Source organism: Rattus norvegicus, chromosome 6 (assembly GCF_036323735.1).
Source record: "Rattus norvegicus strain BN/NHsdMcwi chromosome 6, GRCr8, whole genome shotgun sequence".
In the NCBI taxonomy this organism is placed as follows: domain Eukaryota; kingdom Metazoa; phylum Chordata; class Mammalia; order Rodentia; family Muridae; genus Rattus; species Rattus norvegicus.
Window position 1 is genome coordinate 104,532,657 of NC_086024.1, and position 19,642 is coordinate 104,552,298.

A 19,642-nucleotide genomic window follows, 5' to 3' on the forward strand; every position below is an offset into this window, starting at 1 on the left:
GAAACAAAGAGGAAAAAGAGGACAGGGCTCTCTGCCCCACGGGCCAGCCCTGAGGCTGGAGTCTAAGGGAAGTAGAGAGAAGATCCCAGGCCTCAGAGAGACCTTCCCAGACTCTCATGTGGGATCGCTCCCTAGCCCCTCAGCTTCCCTTTTCTTCCAAGCGTTTCTGATTCTTGATGCTGTTGTTTGGTTTGTGTTGAATGCTTCTCTCAGCTCTGATTGTTGCTGTCTCTCAGTGCCTAGAGGCTTCCCTGCCACTTTTGGTGCTGAAGAATCAACACTGCGGGTGTTGCCTGAATACTGAAAGGCCCTGTGATGTCAGAGCAGCAACAGGGTGAGAGAAAAGGCAGCCAGAAAGCCAAAGGGAGGGGGGGGGGCTGAGAGATGGTGGCCCGCATGATTCCCCTAGGCAAGGGGAAGAGAGAAGAATGTGCAAAAGTGGAGGAATGCAGTTGCAGCATGAAGGCAGTGAGATTATTGTGTCAGCAACATTTGGATCCCATTGGTGAGGAGAGACATGTGGGCCCAGCAAGGAGACAATTGTGGTAGTCAAGACAGGATGTGAATAAGACATAAAGAACTGTTTCATCAGTGGGGATGGAAAAGAGCAGGGCCGTGGGGCTAACAGAGGGAGCAGGGAGGGTCGGCCTGGCATTCACACTCGCCTCCTCTCATGCGTCCTCAGTATGTCTCTATGTGCACACCTGCACACACAGGCCACCCACAGAGAGCATGCACTCAAAGCCCCATGTCACATTCTAGCCTAGTCGCAAGTCCCGTGATCTACTTCATGTTTTTTCTCTTGTTGGCTTCTGACCATAGAGTGTAGAACTGGGAAGAACAGGGAGCAGAAACTGGAGAAGGCTGTGCCTTCTCTGGTACCAGGTCAGATTCTGGCTACTGGAGAGAGAAAGGCCTCGGAGAAGTCACAAGCTCTGGGACAGAAAGGAGAGAGCAGACGGGTGAAGGAAGACTCGGGGAGGGGAGAAAAGCCCTTCTGTGAACTGGGCAGGGTGACTGTTAGCTAACATCCTAACTCATGCTCGCACATGTGTGGGCCACATGAAGGGTCTATAATTGAGACTGGGGCCTGCAGGAGGCAGATGGGCTTCTTGCAAGGAGTCGGTGGGGACATGCTTGGGAATCCAGTGGAAACAGGACTTTATTTTTAAAGGGCCTTAAATTGATGTCTACTAACCTAAATATAACTGAGTGGCCTTCTCCCCAGCCAGGCCAGACTTCTGAACAAGCTCCAAGACCCTACCTAGGAAGAGAAAAATGAGAGAGAGAGAGAGAGAGAGAGAGAGAGAGAGAGAGAGAGAGAGCGCCACAGATGGAAAAGGTCACACAGTTAGCCCTCTGGGTGTGCTGGGGGAGGGAGATGGATGAACTGGTTGTAGACACACTGCATTCCCCCGTGGCCTCACACTCAAGAAAGAAAGATTGACGACTGCTGGGCAGTGGAAGAGGGGAGCCAGCACCCACTTTATATCTAGAGTCTGCCTGGCAAACACTTAAGGCCCAGGCTTGAACTCAGCCAACAGTCCAGTGAGAGGGGAGGGAGGTTCCACAAGCATAGATGTTACATGCAGGACAACAACCAAGGGACAAACAACCAACAGACCTGTATGACATTTAAATGGAAGGTTTTGAGCAGAGAGGATCCACTCTGCCTGCTGGGCTGGAGAACCTGAAAAGTCTTGCCGTCAAAGATGGGCCTTAAAGGACAAGGGCAGAAAAGGAGAAAAAAAAACAGCAGGAGGGGGCAGGATGCTTTTGGTGGGGGAGGGGAGGGAGGTGGAGGCTTCTAAGTAGTCAGATTACACTGGAGTGCAAGAATGTGTGAGTGAGTAGGAGGGAGAAGCTTGCAGCCCCAGGGCTCCAAGCCTCTCTAAAATATGTCTTTGAGTCTGTAGGTAAACAGAGGCCATGGAAGGGTTAGGGCAGGGGAAGAAGTCCACATAATCACATCCATTGACAGAAGGTTGATTTGGTAATAAGGTACAACACAGAGCTTCCCAGAGGCAAGGAAAAGCCCAAGAATGCCCAGGTGAGGGAGATGTCCAGTGAGGCTAGCTACTGTATCAGACCCTCACGCCTCAGGGCCACGGCACAGTGGACATTTCTTTTCCTTTTACACTTAAAGCTGTGGTGTGAGGCTGAGGCAGTTTAGGATCCAGAAAAAAAGGAGCCTCCTTCATCTTCAGCTTGAACCGACACGCATCTGGCACAGAAGTCCTGGACTGCACGGGAAGGTTTCATGAAATGGATGCTCCACTGAGAGCACTCACATGGCCTCGGCCACATGCACTGAGGGCTGGGTTGAAGGGTGCTGTAGTTCAGATACCTAATGTTTCCTTAAGAAGCGTATGTTGAAGATTTTGGTCCTTGACTGCCCAGAGAATGACCTACAAGAGCCACACTTCAAGCTGTGAACGAGCGTGTCTATTAAGAATGAAACAGCTTTTCTCCTTTCCTCCGACATCATGCACACTACGCCTGGTTCGGCTTCTCGCCGTGTCTTCTCACAAGACCTTCAGAATCAAGCGATTCCTAGCCAAGAAACAAAAGCAAAATCGTTCTCTTCCTCAGTGGATTCGGATGAAAACTGGTAACAAAATCAGGCACAACTCTAGGAGGAGACACTGGGGAAGAGGGAAGCTGGATCTGTAAGGATCCACACAATGAAAAGACTGAGAGTTTATACTCATTGTGGTTGTCAATCAGTCCTACCAGATGGATTTCAACATTTTTAACCTGAGACTTGTGTCTAGATTAGGGTGCTTGTCCAATAATAAAATTTAGAACTTGTCAAACTGAAAAAAAAAAAAGAATGAAACAAGTCAGAGTAAAAGAGGAAGAAGGGGAGGAGGAGAAGGAGGAGGAGAAGAGGGAGGAGGAGGAGGAAGAGGGGGAGGGAGACAGAGAGACAGAGACAGAGAGATAGCATCATCAAATCTTAGCCGGTACTCAAGCATCCAACAGGAACTTGGGAAGCTGAGGCAGTCAGCTAGAGTTCTCAGCTAAGCTCTCTCCATGGGTGAGCTCCTTCCCCTTTTGCACTGCAGGTATTTTTAATATCATGAAGTCAACAACAGATCCCTCTGTTGGAACTGACTTACCTTCTAGCTGCTTTCAAGGACACAGAGTTTACAGTGTTTGCCTGATTGTTCATTCTTTTCCCTCACTGTCACAGAGTTAAGCAGCCCACCCTGAGACAAGGGCATTGGAGGACATTTTGAGACAAGCATGCTTGGGTTTGAAATGGGATGAGGGACAACCATGCACCATGCACATAGAACCAAATGAAAATTTACCAGTATAAAGCACCTGGCCATAGCATTACTGGGAGGTGGTAGAATGTTTAAGAGGTAGGGCCTAGGGCGAGAATGTAGCTCTTTTGAGAGAATGTTTCCCTGTCAGACAGGAAGCTCTGGGTTGGATCATCAGCACAGCATAAGAATGTGGTGGCTTTTCCCAGTGATTCCAGCACTCAGAATGTTGAGACAGGAGGATCAGAGTTCAAGGCCAGCTGGGGCTGCGTAGATCCTGCTTCAAGTATACATAGTAGACTAGAATAGGAAAAAAGAAAACCGGAAGTGGTAGAGACTGGTGAAAGGAAGTTAGGAAGGTGAGGATATACCCTTGAAAAGAACATGGGACCTTCTGAGTCACTGCTGTGTTTCCTCTCTGTCCCCTCCAGTTATTTCATTTCCCTGACTCTTCCTCCACCTAACTCCACACACACAGAGAGACCCCACTCCTAACCTTTACCATCATCTCTGTGACCAGAATACTTCTTCAGAGCTCAGACGTCTTACAGCAGAGATGACCAGAGTGTGTGTGTTAGTCTGATGACACTGATTCTATATGGCCCCAATAGTGACTATATATACTCACACCAACTGTGTACATATGCACCCCACATGCCAGACCAATGCTAATGGGGTTGATTTCAAATCCTCTTGTTCATTGCTGGTATACAGAGAGGCAGGTTACAGTATTGTTTTAACCTTGTATCCTGTAACCTTGTAACCATGTGTGGGTTCTAGTCAACTCCATTGGATTTTCTCTATGACTCATGTCACCTGCAACAAAAATAACTTTATTTCTTCCTCCCTAATCTGCGTGCGTTCTATTTCCTTTTCATGTCTTAACACATTCCCTATGACTTCTAGTAGTGTTGAAAAGCAGTGGGCTGGGCTTCTTTTGTTCCTTCTCTTGGTTAGGAAGCTTTGAGCTTCTCATCAGTAAGTAAGATGTTGGCCATGTGGTTTTTTTGTAGACATCTTTTCAAGCTGAGGAAATACCCCTGTGTTCCTAATTTACAGAATGTTGGAGAGAGGGGTCAGGAATAAAGTGTTAGACTGTTTGCTTGTTAATTGGCTAGTGAGTGGGTTGAGTGTTTGGTTGGTTGGTTGAGGGCGTCATGTATATCCCAGTCTGACTTCAAACCTGCTACAGTCAACTTCTGATTCTCCTGCTTCTACCTCCCAAGTGCTCAGATTACAGAAGTGTTCTACCATGGCTTGTTTTTATGAGTGCTACAGAGGACACCCCAGACTTTATGAATACCAGGTAAGCACTCTACCAACTAAGATACATTCCCCTGCCCATGAGCTGAATTTTGTCAATTGTTCTTTGTCGGCTGTTGATAATGATCATATGATTTTTATTTTTTCCTAGCTTATTGAAATGATGGGTGCCATTTTGGCTCATTTTCACAAGCTGAATAGCTTCAAATTGCTGAAAGAAATTCCACTGACTTTTTTTTTTTTTTTTGGTTCTTTTTTTCGGAGCTGGGGACCGAACCCAGGGCCTTGCGCTTCCTAGGTAAGCGCTCTACCACTGAGCTAAATCCCCAGCCCTCCACTGACTTTTAATATATAATTACCTTTATATATTTTGGGATTTGGTTTGATAAAATTGCCCTGAATATTTTAGAATCTATGTTTGTGGGAAATAATCGGTCTCCTTTTTCTGTACCGCAGTCTGGCTTTAGGTGATGTTGACATCATAGAATTATTTAGGAAGACCTACTCCCACTTTCTCCCTAGCTCCTAAAAATTACTATAAAGGATTACTGTAATTTCTTCCTTAAATATTTGGTAAAATTTATCAGTGGATCATTATGAACCTGGTTTGCCTTCTATTTTGAAAGATTATTAATTATTGATTTAATCTGCCAAGTAGCTACATGTCTATCAGTGTCTATATTTCTCCCAGTAAGAGTTTTTTTTACCTGGGGGTTGGGGATTTAGCTCAGTGGTAGAGCGCTTGCCTACCAAGCCCAAAGTCCTGGGTTCGGTCCCCAGCTCCGAACAAAAGAAAAAAGAAAAAAAAAGAGTTTTACCTGGTTGTATCTCCCAAAAAATTGAACAATTTCAACCCACAAATTGTGATAAGTTGGATTTCCATATTTTGTTTGTTTGCTTGCTTATTTGCAGAGAACAAAGGCAGCCGCCTTTATTGAGGTTTATGAACTGACGACTTTACTTAAAGGCTACACACTGAATCTTGAAGCCACCATCTGCCATGTAGTTGATGGCCTCCATGTTGAGGTGGTTGGGGAAGTTGAACTCATGCCCCTCTGGCAGCTTGATGGTCAGGTCAGCTATGTCAAAGATGATGCACATTCCCTCGATGCTCCCAGGCTGGCAGGGGAAGGTCTCCTGGTGTTCGGTTCTCCAGGCCCCACCACCCTTGCTATTGTACACAATGGTGTTGGCGTCCCCATGGACGATGAGGAAGGGGTTGAAGTGTAGGCACAGTTAAGCATCCGGGAGCCGCCTTTCCCTGACCTCTGAGACATTTCCCAGGTTTAAGATTCAGATTGCTGGCAACCAGACCACAGGCCATGACCGAAGGGAAAAAGAGATTCCTGCGACCTGCTCCACCAGCTGTCGGAAGACTCCACCAGAGAGATCTCTATTTTCATTGAGGTTTTGAGTGCCTTTAAACTTCTTTCGGGATTTTTCTTTTGATTCTGGTCTTCTTTACACTCCGCTATTTAATCCTCAAGTGCTTGAGAATTTCCCAGCTATTTTTCTACTATTGGTTTCTGCATCCATTTTGTGGTCTGAGAACCTTGTGTGGTTCTCTCAGTGCCTTGCATTCTTTTTATCTTTTGATGTCAAACCTGTAATTTCATCACTTTAGAATCTGAGGTAGGAGGAAGATGGGCTCAGAGCTGGCCTGAGTTACTTGACAAGACTATGTCAAAACAAAATGAAACTGCCACAAAAATGTGTGCATAAATCTTTTCTTTGTTTTAGATTTTTTTCTATAGTCTATATTGTAACTATTCAGCAAATATTTATTAAATATCTTCTGTGAGTCAAGTATGCATAAAATATTAATTTTTTATAATTTATAAGTTTGGGGTTTTGCTTGTTTTGCAAGACAGGGTTTCTCTGTATGTAGTCCTGGCTGTCCTAGAACTCACTTTGTAGAGGAGGCTGGCCTCAAACTCAGAGACATCTGCCTTCCTCTGTCTCTCAGGTGCTGGAATTAAAGGCATGAGCCACACCATTCCTGGCATGTTTGTTTTTTAGTGGCACACACACACACATACACACATACACACACACACACATACACACATACACACACACACATACACACACACATACACACATACACACATACACACACACATACACACATACACACACACATACACACACACATACACACATACACACACATACGCACATACACACACATACACACATACATACACACATACACACACACATACACACACACATACGCACACATACACATACACACACATACACACATACACACACACATACACACATACACACACATACACACACATACGCACACACATACACACATACACACACATACACACATACACACACACATACACACATACACACACATACGCACACACACATACGCACATACACACACACACACACACACACACACACACACACGTTCAAAGAAGCCAGAAAAAGATACTGTGTCCCCTGGAGTTAGAGATGCAGATAGCCTACCAAGCATGGGTGTTGGGAACTGAACTCTGGCCCTCTGCAAGAGCAACAAGCACTCTTAACCACTGAGCCATCTCTAGAAACAGCCAGCATTAAAATTTTAAGGCAAGTGTTGCCAGATAAAACACAGAATGCCTCGCGAAATTTGAATTTCAGATAAACAATGAAAATTTTCTTATCATAACTATTTCCCCAAAATATTGCCTGAAGTCAGTTTAGCCTTTAAAAAAAAAAGTAACAGTATTTATTGTGTGTATGTAATTCAAATTTAACTGAGAACCTGTTCTTTTATTTGCTCATTCTAATAACCACATCACAGGTACAGTTTCAGAAGTAAGTCAAAACCGATGGCCATCTTCAGTGTTCTCAGCACATATGGCCAAAGCAATGTGTTCAGAAAAGTGGGACCAATTTTCTCTCCTCTAACAGCAAATGGAAACACCCAGAGTCCCACAAGAGTGGCAACTTTCAATTCTTTCTTTTAAAAATAAACACATGGGACAAAAAGGTGGCACTGGGGGTGCTGCCAAGTCTGGTGATCTCAGTTCAATTCCTAGAATCCACTCAGTGGAAGGAGAGAACCAATACCCACAACTCTGACCTCCGCACATGCACTGTGCCACATGCACACACACACACACACACACACACACACACACACACACACACACACACCACTTAAGTAATTGCAAAACATATGAATAAACGAAACTTTACTTTTTCATAATAGTGGGAAATGGCCATTCATAAAGCTTGGATTATCACGAATAGCCATTTGCATTTCTACTTATGAATATCATGTTTCTGTTCCTTGTTCATTGGCCTTTTTGGTTTGGGATGTTGTTGTTGTCGTCGTCGTTGTTGTCATCATCGTCATCATCATCATCAAATCATCTGCACTCTAGCATGTTTGCATGTGTATACGTCCATGTGGGTGTGTGCACATGTGAGTGTAGGCCTGCATGTACATGTGTGTGCTTGTGTGTGCAAAAGCCAGAGATCAACGTCGGGTTTCCTCCACCTTCTTTTTTGCAATAGGGTCTCTCACTGAAGCCGAGTTCACCACTGGGTGGACTGGCTGTCCTGGGATCCCCAGCCAGCTGCTTCCCAGCACTGGCTGTTACAGGGGTGTGAGAGGTTTGAACCCATAGCCTCACGGCTGTGTAGCAAGCACAAGTAGGCCGTCTTCCTAGCTCTCTGTGAGCACTCTTAAAGAATGGTACTCTTGTGCCTCTATTTCTCCAAGATTTTTTTATATTGCCTTTTAATTTGGTTCACATTACTTTTCAAAGTAAATCCACTTGAATATTTTATGCACTTAATCCCTGTCTTTCATATTGTTTCTAGTCTGCAATTCTTTTTTTTTTTTTTTTAGAGATTAACATGCCATTCATTTATATTTCCCTTCAGAATCTGTATAGGGTTTTCTTTCAGTTATTTTTATTGTTCGTGCATTGGTGTTTTGCCTGCATGCTTGTCTGTGTGAGGGTGTCAGATCCCCTGGAACAGTTATAGACAGTTGTGAGCTGCCATGTGGGTGCCGGGAATTGATCAGGGATTCTTTAGAAGAGTAGTCAGTGTTCTTAACTGCCCAGCCACTTCCCCCGCCCACCCCACCCCCTTTCAAAAATGTGTTTTTCATTTAATTCATTAAACCATAAGAGGTTTCTCTGGAAATGGTACAGAGTAAGATTCTAAAGTCCCCTTTCTCTTCAAATCTCTAATGTCTCAGCTTTGCTCAGATAAACTAAAGCTTTCCCTTTTCAATGACACATGGTACCTCTTTAATCTTACACATTTAAAAACAAAACAAAACAAAAACAAAACAAAACAAAAAACCCAAGCTGAACATGGTGCTGCACAACTTTAATCCCAGCACTGGGGAGGCAGAGCCAATTAAATCTCTGAGTTCAAGGCCAGCCTGGGCTACATAGTGAGATCCAGGACAGCCAGAGCTACATAATGAGACCCCTTCTTGAAAAACAAAACAAAACAAAAAAAAAAAAACATTATTTTCTCTTATTACATCATTTAGCCTCTCTGCACATGGTTATAGCAGATATGGAATGACTGAGATCAACTTGTATATTTAACGAAATACTTCACTCGTGGCTTCATTCTACCTTAGGCATTCTCTAGATTCTGAGAAATAACTGCACATCGCTTCTTTCTGTTTGGTTTCAAGGCATCAGATCTGCCTATGCTTCCCAGACAGATCTCAAACGTCCTGGACTCAGGCAATCCTCCTGCCTCAGCTTTCTGAGCGTGCATGATCATTTCTATCGGCCTTAGAAAATCAGCAATAAGTGTTTGAACTTGAATGCACACAATGTAAAATGCCCTCTGAGGTCAGAAGAGTACTTTAAATCATCGAGATTAAGCTGAAATGAGGAGGGTGGGGGGAGAGCATTCAGAGGGAAAAACTGTTACGCAGCTTTGGTTTACCTTGAATAAAGTGTGTAGTCTCTCTAGGACTCAGGTTCCTCACTGCTAAGATGACAGGGTTGGCCTAGCTGAGCCAAGCCCCTTCCTGCACTGACATTTGCTGACAGTGATTCCCCTGTGCGGGATATCAGATTATGGAAGAAGCAGATCTGTGTGCCAGCCAGCAGGCAGCCCTGTCGTTAGAAGACTAAGCACGATCCTACCTAGGACTGATGCCCTGGTGGTCTCCAGGGCAACCCCGGCACCAGCCATCTCCGTGAAACACAAAGGTGCTGGACTTTTAAATCAGAGAAGAACAGCATAAAATTAAAGACTCCGTAAGAGGGGTCCTTGGAGGAAATTTTTTTTTTTAAGAACCATCTTTTATTGGGGGAGGGGTCATCAATCCTTCTTGGCCGCTGCCTTGCGCATGGCTGCCAGCACGTTGATCAGCTCCTCCCTCTTTCTCTTGGCGCGGATGTGCGTGCCCACCCTCTTCTTGATAAACTTGAGTGCTCGCTTGTCCTTGGACACCTTGAGCAGCTCCATGGCACGCCGCTCGTAGGGCGCGAAGCCGCACACCTCCCGGATCATATCTCGTACGAACTTGGTGTGCTTGGTGAGGCGCCCGCGGCAGCGGCTGTGTCTCGGCTTGCTGACATTTTTCGTCACTTTGTGGCCTTTGTTGAGGCCCACGGCCATGGGGTAGCGCAGGGCCATGGCTGCAGCTTTCCGATGGCGGCCGGACAGGAAGGAGGAAAATGTTTTTAAGAGTAACTCCTTAGGCTAGAAAAGGTCGCATTTTGATGGCTCTAGCTTTGAGTTCCAAGGGTCGCAGCAACTGTTTTACAGGGAACATGGCAGCTTTGTTGCAGGACAACAGAGACCCACTCAAGCCAGCTCTTAAGTCTTTCAGGGTCAGGAACATGAATGTAAGTGGGACTCACAGGAAAAGACAAGCTTCAGGGGGCTCAGCTCTGGCTCTCACGAGTGGTCCCTCACTGAACCTCTGCTCTGCTCTCTGAGCCTCACTGCCAGCGACTGCCACCTCACTAAGGTCAGCTTTGGGATGGACCCCACTCCATCTGCACTGGCACATCTTCCCAGGTGCTGTGTCTGTGGCCCCTGGCCTATGTTTCCCATTTACTTCTAGATTCCCCTGAGCAGATTCATTTACCCTAGTTTTCAGTGTCAAGCCACATCCATCACTGATAATTGTCGGCTAGCCACCGAATGGGTCACCCTCAGGTGTCCTGACCCAATCGTGTGTGAAGAAGGGAGGAGAGGCATGCCCCAGAGGTCATGACTGTGTAGTTTGTAAGAACAGATGATGGACACCTTCAGCAAAGAGGCCAGTGTCTTTACAGCATATCGCATGAGAACAAAGCAAGTCTGATGCTAAACCTTTATAAAGGAACTCCTTGGAAGAATCCCTCTCAGGACAACCTCTGAAATCCTGTGAGATTCCTGTCTCTTTATTCTTGCTAATGAAACTGCCTCAGGCTGGGGCTTTGCAGCAGGGCTTCTGAGGGTCACCTCTTTGTTTCTTAGCCTCAGAGCAGAGAGAGCACTGGTTCCCAACATGTGGGTCTCCACCCCTTTGGGGGTTGCACACCAGATATCCTGTATATAAGATATGAACAGTTCATAATAATAGCAACATTACAGTTATGAAGTACCAATGAAAATTATTTTATGGCTGGGGTCAACACAATATGAGGAACTGTGTTAAAGGGTTGCAGCCTTAGGAAGGCTTGAAAATACTGGTATTGAATATAGTCACTTCCTCTGCCTAGTCGGCTTTCTCTATACAAAATGTCTGTTCTTTGCTGCTGGGAGGTTGGCTGATTGAAGACTGCATAAAGCACTGATTCTGATCATTACTTACCAGAGGACAGATGGACAGACAGACAGACAGACAGACAGACAGACACACACACACACACACACACACACACACACACACACACACACACACACCAATCTAAACACGTCCCAGCCTCTCTGCGTTGGCTTAGCCTGTGTTCATTTACCTTGAATATCCAGTTCCTATCTTTACTTCTGAGACAATTTACAACTCAATACCTTCTCCGCTGGCGTGATTAAGTTTAGGAGGGGAAAAAGAAAACCCTCAGTGACCTCAAATTCAAAGTTTTGATGACTATAGACGTCAAGTCAGAAGAAAGTTTCCTCTATCCAGGACACAGCTACCCACATACCTCACTATCTAAAATAAGACCAGAGCTTGGAGATGAGCCAGGAGGTGTCTAAGCAGCCAGAGGTATCCACCTAAGCCCATACTGGAATGTTTAGAGAATTGTACAACCAAAACGACTGTGTCCCTGGAGGGCTGAATGGTCTGTGGCACTTTAAGACTGACTGGTTGAGTCCCGTGGAATAGGGAAGCTTACTCATGTTGTATCGGTACCCTTTTGGTCACTTAGGTCACGTAGAAGTTTAATAAGTTTACATAGATGGTTTCTCAATCCAGAACAGACTAAAGGAAGTAAATTAGACTAAAAAAAGGAAGGGATGTGAGGTTGCTGCTGGTGACATAACATTCTCCTTGACATCGAGGGAAAGAGTAACTGCTGGCCTATGAAAGAAGAGATAGGAAAATTGTTTTTTAAGAAACTAAAGACAAGGGGTTGGGGATTTAGCTCAGTGGTAGAGCGTTTGCCTAGCAAGCACAAGGCCCTGGGTTCAGTCCCCAGCTCCAAAAGAAAAAAAAGAAAAGAAAAAAAAAGAAAGAAACTAAAGACAAATCATACGCTGCTCTTCTGGAGGACCTAAGTTCACATCGGGTAGGTCACAACTGCCTGTAACTCCAGTTTCCAGGGAACCCGAATTCTCCCTTCCACTGTTACCCACATTCTCAAGAACATACCCTCATATAGACACACACACATACATATCATTTTAAATTAAATAAAATTTTTTAATATAAAAAGACCTATGGAATCCCCAAAAGAACGCATCTGAACATATCTGTTGTGACTAGAATAATAATAGACTAATACTTATTAAAATGACTGTAAGCACAGTTTTAAATATTAAATTAAAATAAAAACATCCTAGCTGGATCGGATGGCCCATATCTGCGATCCTGTCTACTCAGGAAGTCGAGACAGGAAGATCGATTGCTAGAGCTTATGGGTCCTCTATCAGCCTGGGTAACGTAGCTAGAACCTGTCTCAAAAAAAAAAAAAAAAATCCCAGCATACTCTACACTAAAATCTATTACTTATATGACAGCTTTAAAGAAAAGCTTTGATCCAAAATGACAGCATTTCATACGCAGGTTATTTACAAGAACAAACAAACCAATCGGTATGTTCTGCTGTCTAAAGTGATGTGTGCTGATCTAGATAACTGAGGTTTCACCAACACTTCAGGCAGACCCTCGAGGATACTAGAGGACAGCTAGGCACCTACAGCCAGGAAAATGCTGTGACTTTGACTTATATGCTATTTGGAATCAACCAGCAGGGGCTTAGGAAGGTTTTACTGTATTTGGTTTGCCGGCTTTGCTTGGCACCATCGCTTTAAAAGGCTGCCTGCCTTTGAACTAATCCTCTATTTATAATCCAGCTGGAGAAAGGCCTCTGCGATGTATACACATTCTCAGGATTTACAGAGTGCTGTTCGGGTGAGACCCCCGTCCAGAGCCCTGCCTGATCCTCTCCCCCGAGGAGAGCACCCCGCACCATCCTGGAGGCATCTGGGTGCTGTGGGAGACAAGCTGCCTGGCACGCCTAGGAATGCACCCCACATTCTTGGTAGGGAGCACAGGGCATGTCTGGGGCTGGGGCATGAGCTGGATTAGGCTCAGTAAACACCATCCCTCACTCCTGACAGGCCTCGCTGTTCAACAACCCTCTCCTAGAGGCCAGGGGCCAAGGCCTCATGTACAGCTTGGCCCCCTCCAGCCGCTCCTTTCTTATAACTCATTCCCTCCCCAAAACGACAACGCCAACTTCACATTTTCCTTTTCCCCCCTCACACAAATTATTGCAAGTCATGGCGGTCTAAATATAGCCCCCAGTCTGTTTTCCAGATGCTGGCTCGCCAGCCAGCCTCGACATTTTCCTGATGTGGTTCCAGCTGCCTCTTTGCTCTGGCTTTCCTTTCTCCTCTGTCTCACCTTTTCCCCCTCCCTGATATTCTTCCCCTCTGTCTCCCAGAGTCGTTAGTCTTTCCTGCCTCTCCAGTTCAAAGGAAAGTTCTAGAATCAAGATCCGAAGCCTGACAGCCCTGTCCCCAGCCTTCTAATGGTGCAAATGGCAGGATGGGGATGTAGTCTAGGGAAGAGGCAAGAGACATAGAGCCCTGCCAATCAACTTCCCTGATGTGTGCTCAACCCCACACATGCTTGCTTTGTCTGTAAGCCGGTGGACCTCCTTGCCTATTTCTGCCTCTTGGGTCATTGGTGCCAAAGAGTGGCTGATAGCTGTCTCCATTTGACAGTCTCCTTCCAGGATGACAGTGGTTGGAGCACACTCGAAACCCACTTCCTTTGGGTTAAGTAATATCAATTCCTTTTGCCTTTCTTCATCAGAGGAGGTGTCCAGAGTTTAATCATCTTCATGAGTCTCTCTGTGCAGCCTCCAAGTTGGCCACATCCCATGTAGGATGTGGACTTGGGTCTTTACTCCCTCTGAGCTAATAAGGGTTTGGTTCTTGATGCATGAGTGTATGGGAGCAATTTCCCTGAAGCTTTATCAAAGGCCCCTACTTTTAAAAAGATGTGATGTGTGTTCACACCCAAAAGCAAAGTATTCGATACGTGTGTACATTTTATTCCATCCTCTTCGATGTGCTTGTGCATGACAAGCTTGTGCTTGTGAACTTAAGACCTGATTTGAAGGCCTCAAAGAGAACCAGTCCTACAGTAAGAGACTATATAACTACTAGGTCATTCCGATCACTCACTCGTTACATAAATAGTTGTTGGACATCTTTTTAGGCCAAACATTGGACATTCCATTAGCCTATTCCAGGGCCCAGCATAATTAACATCTGGGCACACACTTTCAGGAGGGACTGCCCCATGCATTGTGTAGTTCTAACAGCCTCCCTGGCCTACAATAGGGCTAACAATACACACGCAAGTTGTGATGACCAAAAGTGTCTACAGATATGGTCAAATGTCTCCTGAGGGTTAAGTCATCACAGGTTGAGAGCTTGTAACCTGGTGGGGTAAACAGCAGAAGCAGGGGGGTGGCCCTGGAGTCCAAGGCACTTGAGTCACGTTCTGAAAGATGGAGATGCTTTCCACTTAGTGACCGTGTTAGAGGGAGAATAGGCCAAGTGGAAGAAACAGCGCGAACAATGGCACTATGGTGTCACAGAATGGACCAGCTGCTTGACACAGGCTATCGATTAAAGGCGATGAACTAGGGTGAGCCTTGTATGACCAGGATCTGTCATCTGTGACCAGCATCTGTGACCCTGAAGGTAAGAAACCCTCTTAGGCTGAGGAACGTGAAGAGCATGTGTAATTTTGATCCACAGACATGGAGGTGGGAGATATGTGGAGATGATTCAGAAAGATACTGAATATGTACTTGAATTGAGGTAGTAGGAGACAATATTTGAGGGATTGCTTGGAGGCAGACATTACAGAACTCAGGCCCAGTGGGTGTGAGGAAGGAGAGAGAACAAAGCTGGAAAAGATCTCAGTGCCTCAGGATTGACAGAATCTTGGCAGTTAGCCCCTCTCACAAAGATCTTGTTCTAGAGCCTGGCTATACCCACCTTATCTAGGGAGAGCAGACTCTGAGACAGTTTCTACTGGGGAGCATTTATGTCCATCTTGCCTCCCGCTTGCTTTAAAATCCAGCTGGGGGGGCACCAGGTTGGCAGACCCCACCTATGAGAAACTTTATTAAAGAGCCAGGCTACTAAGCCTTGTCATGGCCAGCCTCTAGCAGGTGGGTAGCTCTGAGCCTCAGTTTACACACTTGTCATAGAAGAGAGCCCCGGCTCCCAGCCTAGAGGGGTGTGCTGGGACTGAGTATGGTTGTTTCGGTGGGTGGTTCAGACCCCCGTGGGGACTTGGCACGCAGTGCCTGCAGTTGGCAAGGCTCATGAGTGGTAGTAATCAGGCCTGATGGAAAGGCCCCCTGACTCCACCACGGCCTTGAGCGGCTGCCAACCCCACAACCAGGCCTGCTTCAAAACTTGCCTGTGAGGTTTTTTTTTTTTTTTCCAGGATGTCTGCTTCCTGCAAATAGGCTTTCCAAAACCTTCTCAGGCTCCAGTAAAGCCCCTTCGGCTGTGCATCCAACTGTCTTTCATGGTCCACAAGCTCAGTGGGAAGTCAGGAGACAAAGCTACTCCATTCGGCTGCAGGCAAGCCCTTACCCACCCCCCAAACCCACAACCACTTCAGCTCCCTCCTAGTCTTCCCAGCTAAGTTAAAGTGAAAGACGTGGAAACTAGGGAAGAGGCTACACTCATAGAGGCCAGCTTGGTGACCCAGTCATCACCACCTTGGGTTTAAACTAGGCAACACTTGGTTAGATAGATGTGGGTAGACGGCATCAGGAGGCAAATGTGCATGCGTGTGCATGTGTGTTCATGCCTGTGTCTGTGTGTATCTGTGTCTGTTTGCATGTGTCTCTGTTTGCATGTGTCTGTGTCTCTGTGTGTCAGTGCATATCTCTCTCTCTCTCTCTCTCTCTCTCTCTCTCTCTCTGTGTGTGTGTGTGTGTGTGTGTGTGTGTGTGTGTGTGTGTGTGTGATGTTGATTGTGATCTTGCTCTCCATATAAGAACAGAGGCTGCATTGTTAGCAGCCCTATCTCTCGGTTTCTCGTTCACCCCGGGCCACTGCGGCCCGAGCAGGTTCACAGCTGCTCGGGGGATACACTTTCCAACACATTTAGGACTTGGACGGATCCCAGGTTTGAGGAACACATGGTAATGGGGGAGGAAAGGGGGCTCAAATAGACGAGGAAGGGGGAAGAAAGCGCCTTCTTTCTTTCTTCTAGACCAATCTCCGTTTTCATCATCTGATAGCAGGAACAGCACGGGAGGGCGGCGGATGAATTGCAAACCTGTGCAGGTCGGAGAAGAGGGCAGGCAAGGGGGAGGGGGAGATGGGGAGATCTCAGCCATCCTGGTGAGGTCCTCTCTCTTACAGTTCTTTCTCTGATTAGTCTCCTCCCAGCCTCAGCCCACCAGGGGCACTCCAGCCCACACTAGAGGTCACTCATGGAGTGAGTGGGCCTTCAGCAGCCAGGTCCTAGGATGCAGAAAGGGACCTGGGTCCCATCCCACTGGTCAGTGGTTTTGTCTTTTCTGCTCCTGATGACATAGACATAGACTCCCCAAGCCTCTTTTCTCTCTCTCTCTCTCTCTCTCTCTCTCTCTCTCTCTCTCTCTCTCTCTCTTTCCTGAGGAAAGTCATTACTCATCACAGGCAGGAGCCAAGTGGTACCACCATCTCTTACATTCAACCCGAATCTAATCCCAATCATTTACTAACCAGCTCATGGGTTTGTCCAAAGGCCATACATAATCCAGGTGCTAGAGATTAGCAAGAATGGAGTCGGAGTCGCTGCCCTCCAGATGAATAGAGAATCTAAAGGAATGAGCGAACATCTTTAGCATCAAGAGGACTCAGGCCCAGCAAAAGCAGATCTAAGCACTCTACCCCGTGACCTGCTCATTTTGCTGCATCACCTTCTTCCACACTGACCATCAGGCTGAACAACCTGGGCTTGTTTCTTTGTGTTCATCTCAGTTTAACAGTGTGGACGGTTGAAAGCGACCTACCTATCCTCCAGGGTGCTTCAGGATTTGAGTCAGATCCTGTGGATGCCATCCCGTGGTGAACAAGAAAGCCTCTATCCGATTCTCATGGTCCCCTTTTCTCCCCTTTCTTCATGAGTGCCTGAGGATGGAGGACCATCCCATGGGAGCCAGGATCGAAACAGGGAGGTTGATGTGCTGCTAAAGTTGGCCACCCCTCTTGGCCCAGCCTGCCTGGGCAGTACTGCACAGAGCTGGCCTCTATGTGGGGTTCAGAGCTCCTCCTGGCTCCCACACAGAGCCCTTTTCTCCTGTGCTCCTGCATAAAGCTCGCTCACAGTCTCCCATTCAGAAAGCTGGGTGATTGAAAGGAGGTGGCGGGCCAGCAGAGTAACCTTTGGGTTTGCCTGTGTAGGAGAGAGTTAGACCCCTGAAGATCCCCCAGGCCCTGAAAGGACCCGCTAGACTTTGACTCTGCACCAACATAGCTAGGAAGATACCTTGAAGCAAAGAAGACAGGCCGGCGGTGCTGGCTTCCAGCCCCAGTGAATTACTTGCCCTACTTTTCATCCCTCTCATTCATGAAACACGGTCGAGAATCACCCCCTCATCTCTGGGTGGACTGCAGAAAGTCGAGGTGAGACTATAGGTGTTTGGCAGTTAGATGAATTTGCAGCTGAATAAAAGGGCTTCACCAGGTGTTAAAACGAGCTCTGGCTTCAGTCACCACACTAATGGTGGTTTCTGTGAAGAGAGAATGTTCCATACTGCCTGCCCCAAGGGACAGCTACGGGCTGCAGGTGCTTCCAAGCAGTGAAATATAGTTAACGTGACAAAAACAAAACAAAAAAACAAAACAAAAATAAAAAACAAAACCAGAAAACAAAACAAACAAAAAGAACCAACTTTCATTTCATTTGGTTAGATTTAAAGAGCCACAAGGAGCTAGGGACAACTGACATGAGGGCACAAGCTTAGAGGAAAAGGATCCTTGAGGCCCTGAGGCCACAACCGACACAAGTTCAGATCCTGACTCCACAGCATGTACTTGTCACATGGTTGCATGGTTGGTCTCTTGGGTCTCAGTGAATAATCATTCTAAGGAAGTATGTGGGGGCCAGGCTTATGGGCATCTGACACTTGAGCCCCTAGACTCCAAGTCCTTCCTGCCAGCACTGCTTCCATCAAGCACGGCCCCCTCCAAAGTCAGTCTGGGGTTTCAGGACGCTATGCTTTCCCCAGCCTTTATTGCAAGCAAGACCATACTAAGGGCAAATCATTTCTCTCCAGTGCATGGGCAATTTGACTGATGGTCACAGCTCAGAAGCTGTCTGGAGTGTGTCTTCTGTTCTGTGTCCACCGGATTCATCTTCTGTGAACAAAGCTTCCTGAATCCAGTTGGTGACCCCGACAACCCCATGCCAGACAGTGACATTGCTAAAGGGAGTACCCTGCCCTGCTTCTCAGTGAACTGACATTCGTGTGTCGTTTCTTCTTCCTTTTCTACCTGAGTCAAAGCTTATCTATCCTCTGTCCCACCCTGAAGAGAATCAACTTGTTATCGTCCCAAAGGAGACTGCTTTCCCCTACAGTTCCAGGCGCTAATGAACTCCTAAGACCTGGCCCTGGTCTTTCGGAGAAGTACCAGACACCATGACAGAAGAGAGAGGGTCTGGCCATGTCAGCTGGCAGCTCCTTGGACTACTGAGAACAGACGCGTGCCTCCTTCTGCAGCCTCTCAGATGTAAATGATAACTGTCTAAACTAAAACTCGAGGCCAAAGAAGTCAGCACCCCCCCCAGCACCCCAGGACAGTAGGGGACAGACTAGGCAGGAACCATCTGGGGACATACAGGGGATCTACTTTCCTCCAAGGCCATGGTATATGTATGGGGTCTTATCTGGATGACAAGGGCCTCCTTTTGTGAATATGACCAGACAGAAGAGTTGGTGAGTTGCAGAAAACCCAACAGTGTCCACAGTGCCAAGGATGAGAAAGCTTGGTTTCCCTCTTTGATCTCATTACCCGGGCACGGGTATCAGAACTCAGCACCACAGCACAGTTTCGCTGCAAGGAGGAGGGGAAGAGCTCAGTTCTGTCACAGAGGGGGAGCTCTGGATTCAGGAATCTACCTAGAGATTCTATTCGAGCTTTGTCACAATTTCGAAGTGGTTGTCACCGTGATCGACACCTCTGCCACACACGCACACGAACTTGCCTTGTTCCTTACAATGACTATGAAACAAACACCATTATCCCCACCTCCCGGGTGGAGAAACTAACACCCGGAGAAGTCACTAGCTTGGATAAAACTGTCTAACTCTTTAGCAGAGAGTGTACAATGCCTAGAGAGATACTTCCTGCACTACACAACGGCTCAGGAGAAAGGCAAGAGAGAAGAAAGGTATGAGAGGTCAAACAGGTCACCAAACCCA

At 46.6% G+C, this 19,642-nt stretch overlaps 2 protein-coding genes and 1 pseudogene across 2 annotated transcripts; 1 reads left to right on the forward strand and 2 right to left on the reverse strand.

The window, feature by feature from the left end:
* The first annotated feature begins 2,263 nt into the window (after positions 1 to 2,263).
* LOC120103562 (60S ribosomal protein L39-like) lies at positions 2,264 to 2,878 on the forward strand. The gene has a single exon (XM_063262771.1). It carries the CDS (start codon positions 2,404 to 2,406, stop codon positions 2,671 to 2,673), a length of 270 nt encoding a protein of 89 aa, XP_063118841.1. The 5' UTR covers positions 2,264 to 2,403; the 3' UTR covers positions 2,674 to 2,878.
* Positions 2,879 to 4,892: 2,014 nt separating this feature from the next.
* On the reverse strand, positions 4,893 to 7,362 carry LOC134479409 (galectin-1-like; annotated as a pseudogene).
* Positions 7,363 to 9,793: 2,431 nt separating this feature from the next.
* On the reverse strand, positions 9,794 to 17,384 carry Rpl36l6 (ribosomal protein L36 like 6). The gene is made up of 3 exons (XM_063262770.1): positions 17,231 to 17,384; positions 16,941 to 17,036; positions 9,794 to 16,509 (listed from the first exon to the last, which is right to left on the reverse strand). The coding sequence occupies exon 3, from the start codon at positions 10,167 to 10,169 to the stop codon at positions 9,852 to 9,854; it is 318 nt and encodes a 105-aa protein (XP_063118840.1). The 5' UTR covers positions 10,170 to 16,509; positions 16,941 to 17,036; positions 17,231 to 17,384; the 3' UTR covers positions 9,794 to 9,851.
* Between the last annotated feature and the right edge of the window lie 2,258 nt (positions 17,385 to 19,642).

Bases quoted from the DNA above. Each gene is read 5' to 3' on its own strand.
- Rpl36l6 (XM_063262770.1), bottom strand. From the start codon at position 10,169: ATGGCCCTGCGCTACCCCATGGCCGTGGGCCTCAACAAAGGCCACAAA.
- LOC120103562 (XM_063262771.1), top strand. From the start codon at position 2,404: ATGACCTACAAGAGCCACACTTCAAGCTGTGAACGAGCGTGTCTATTA.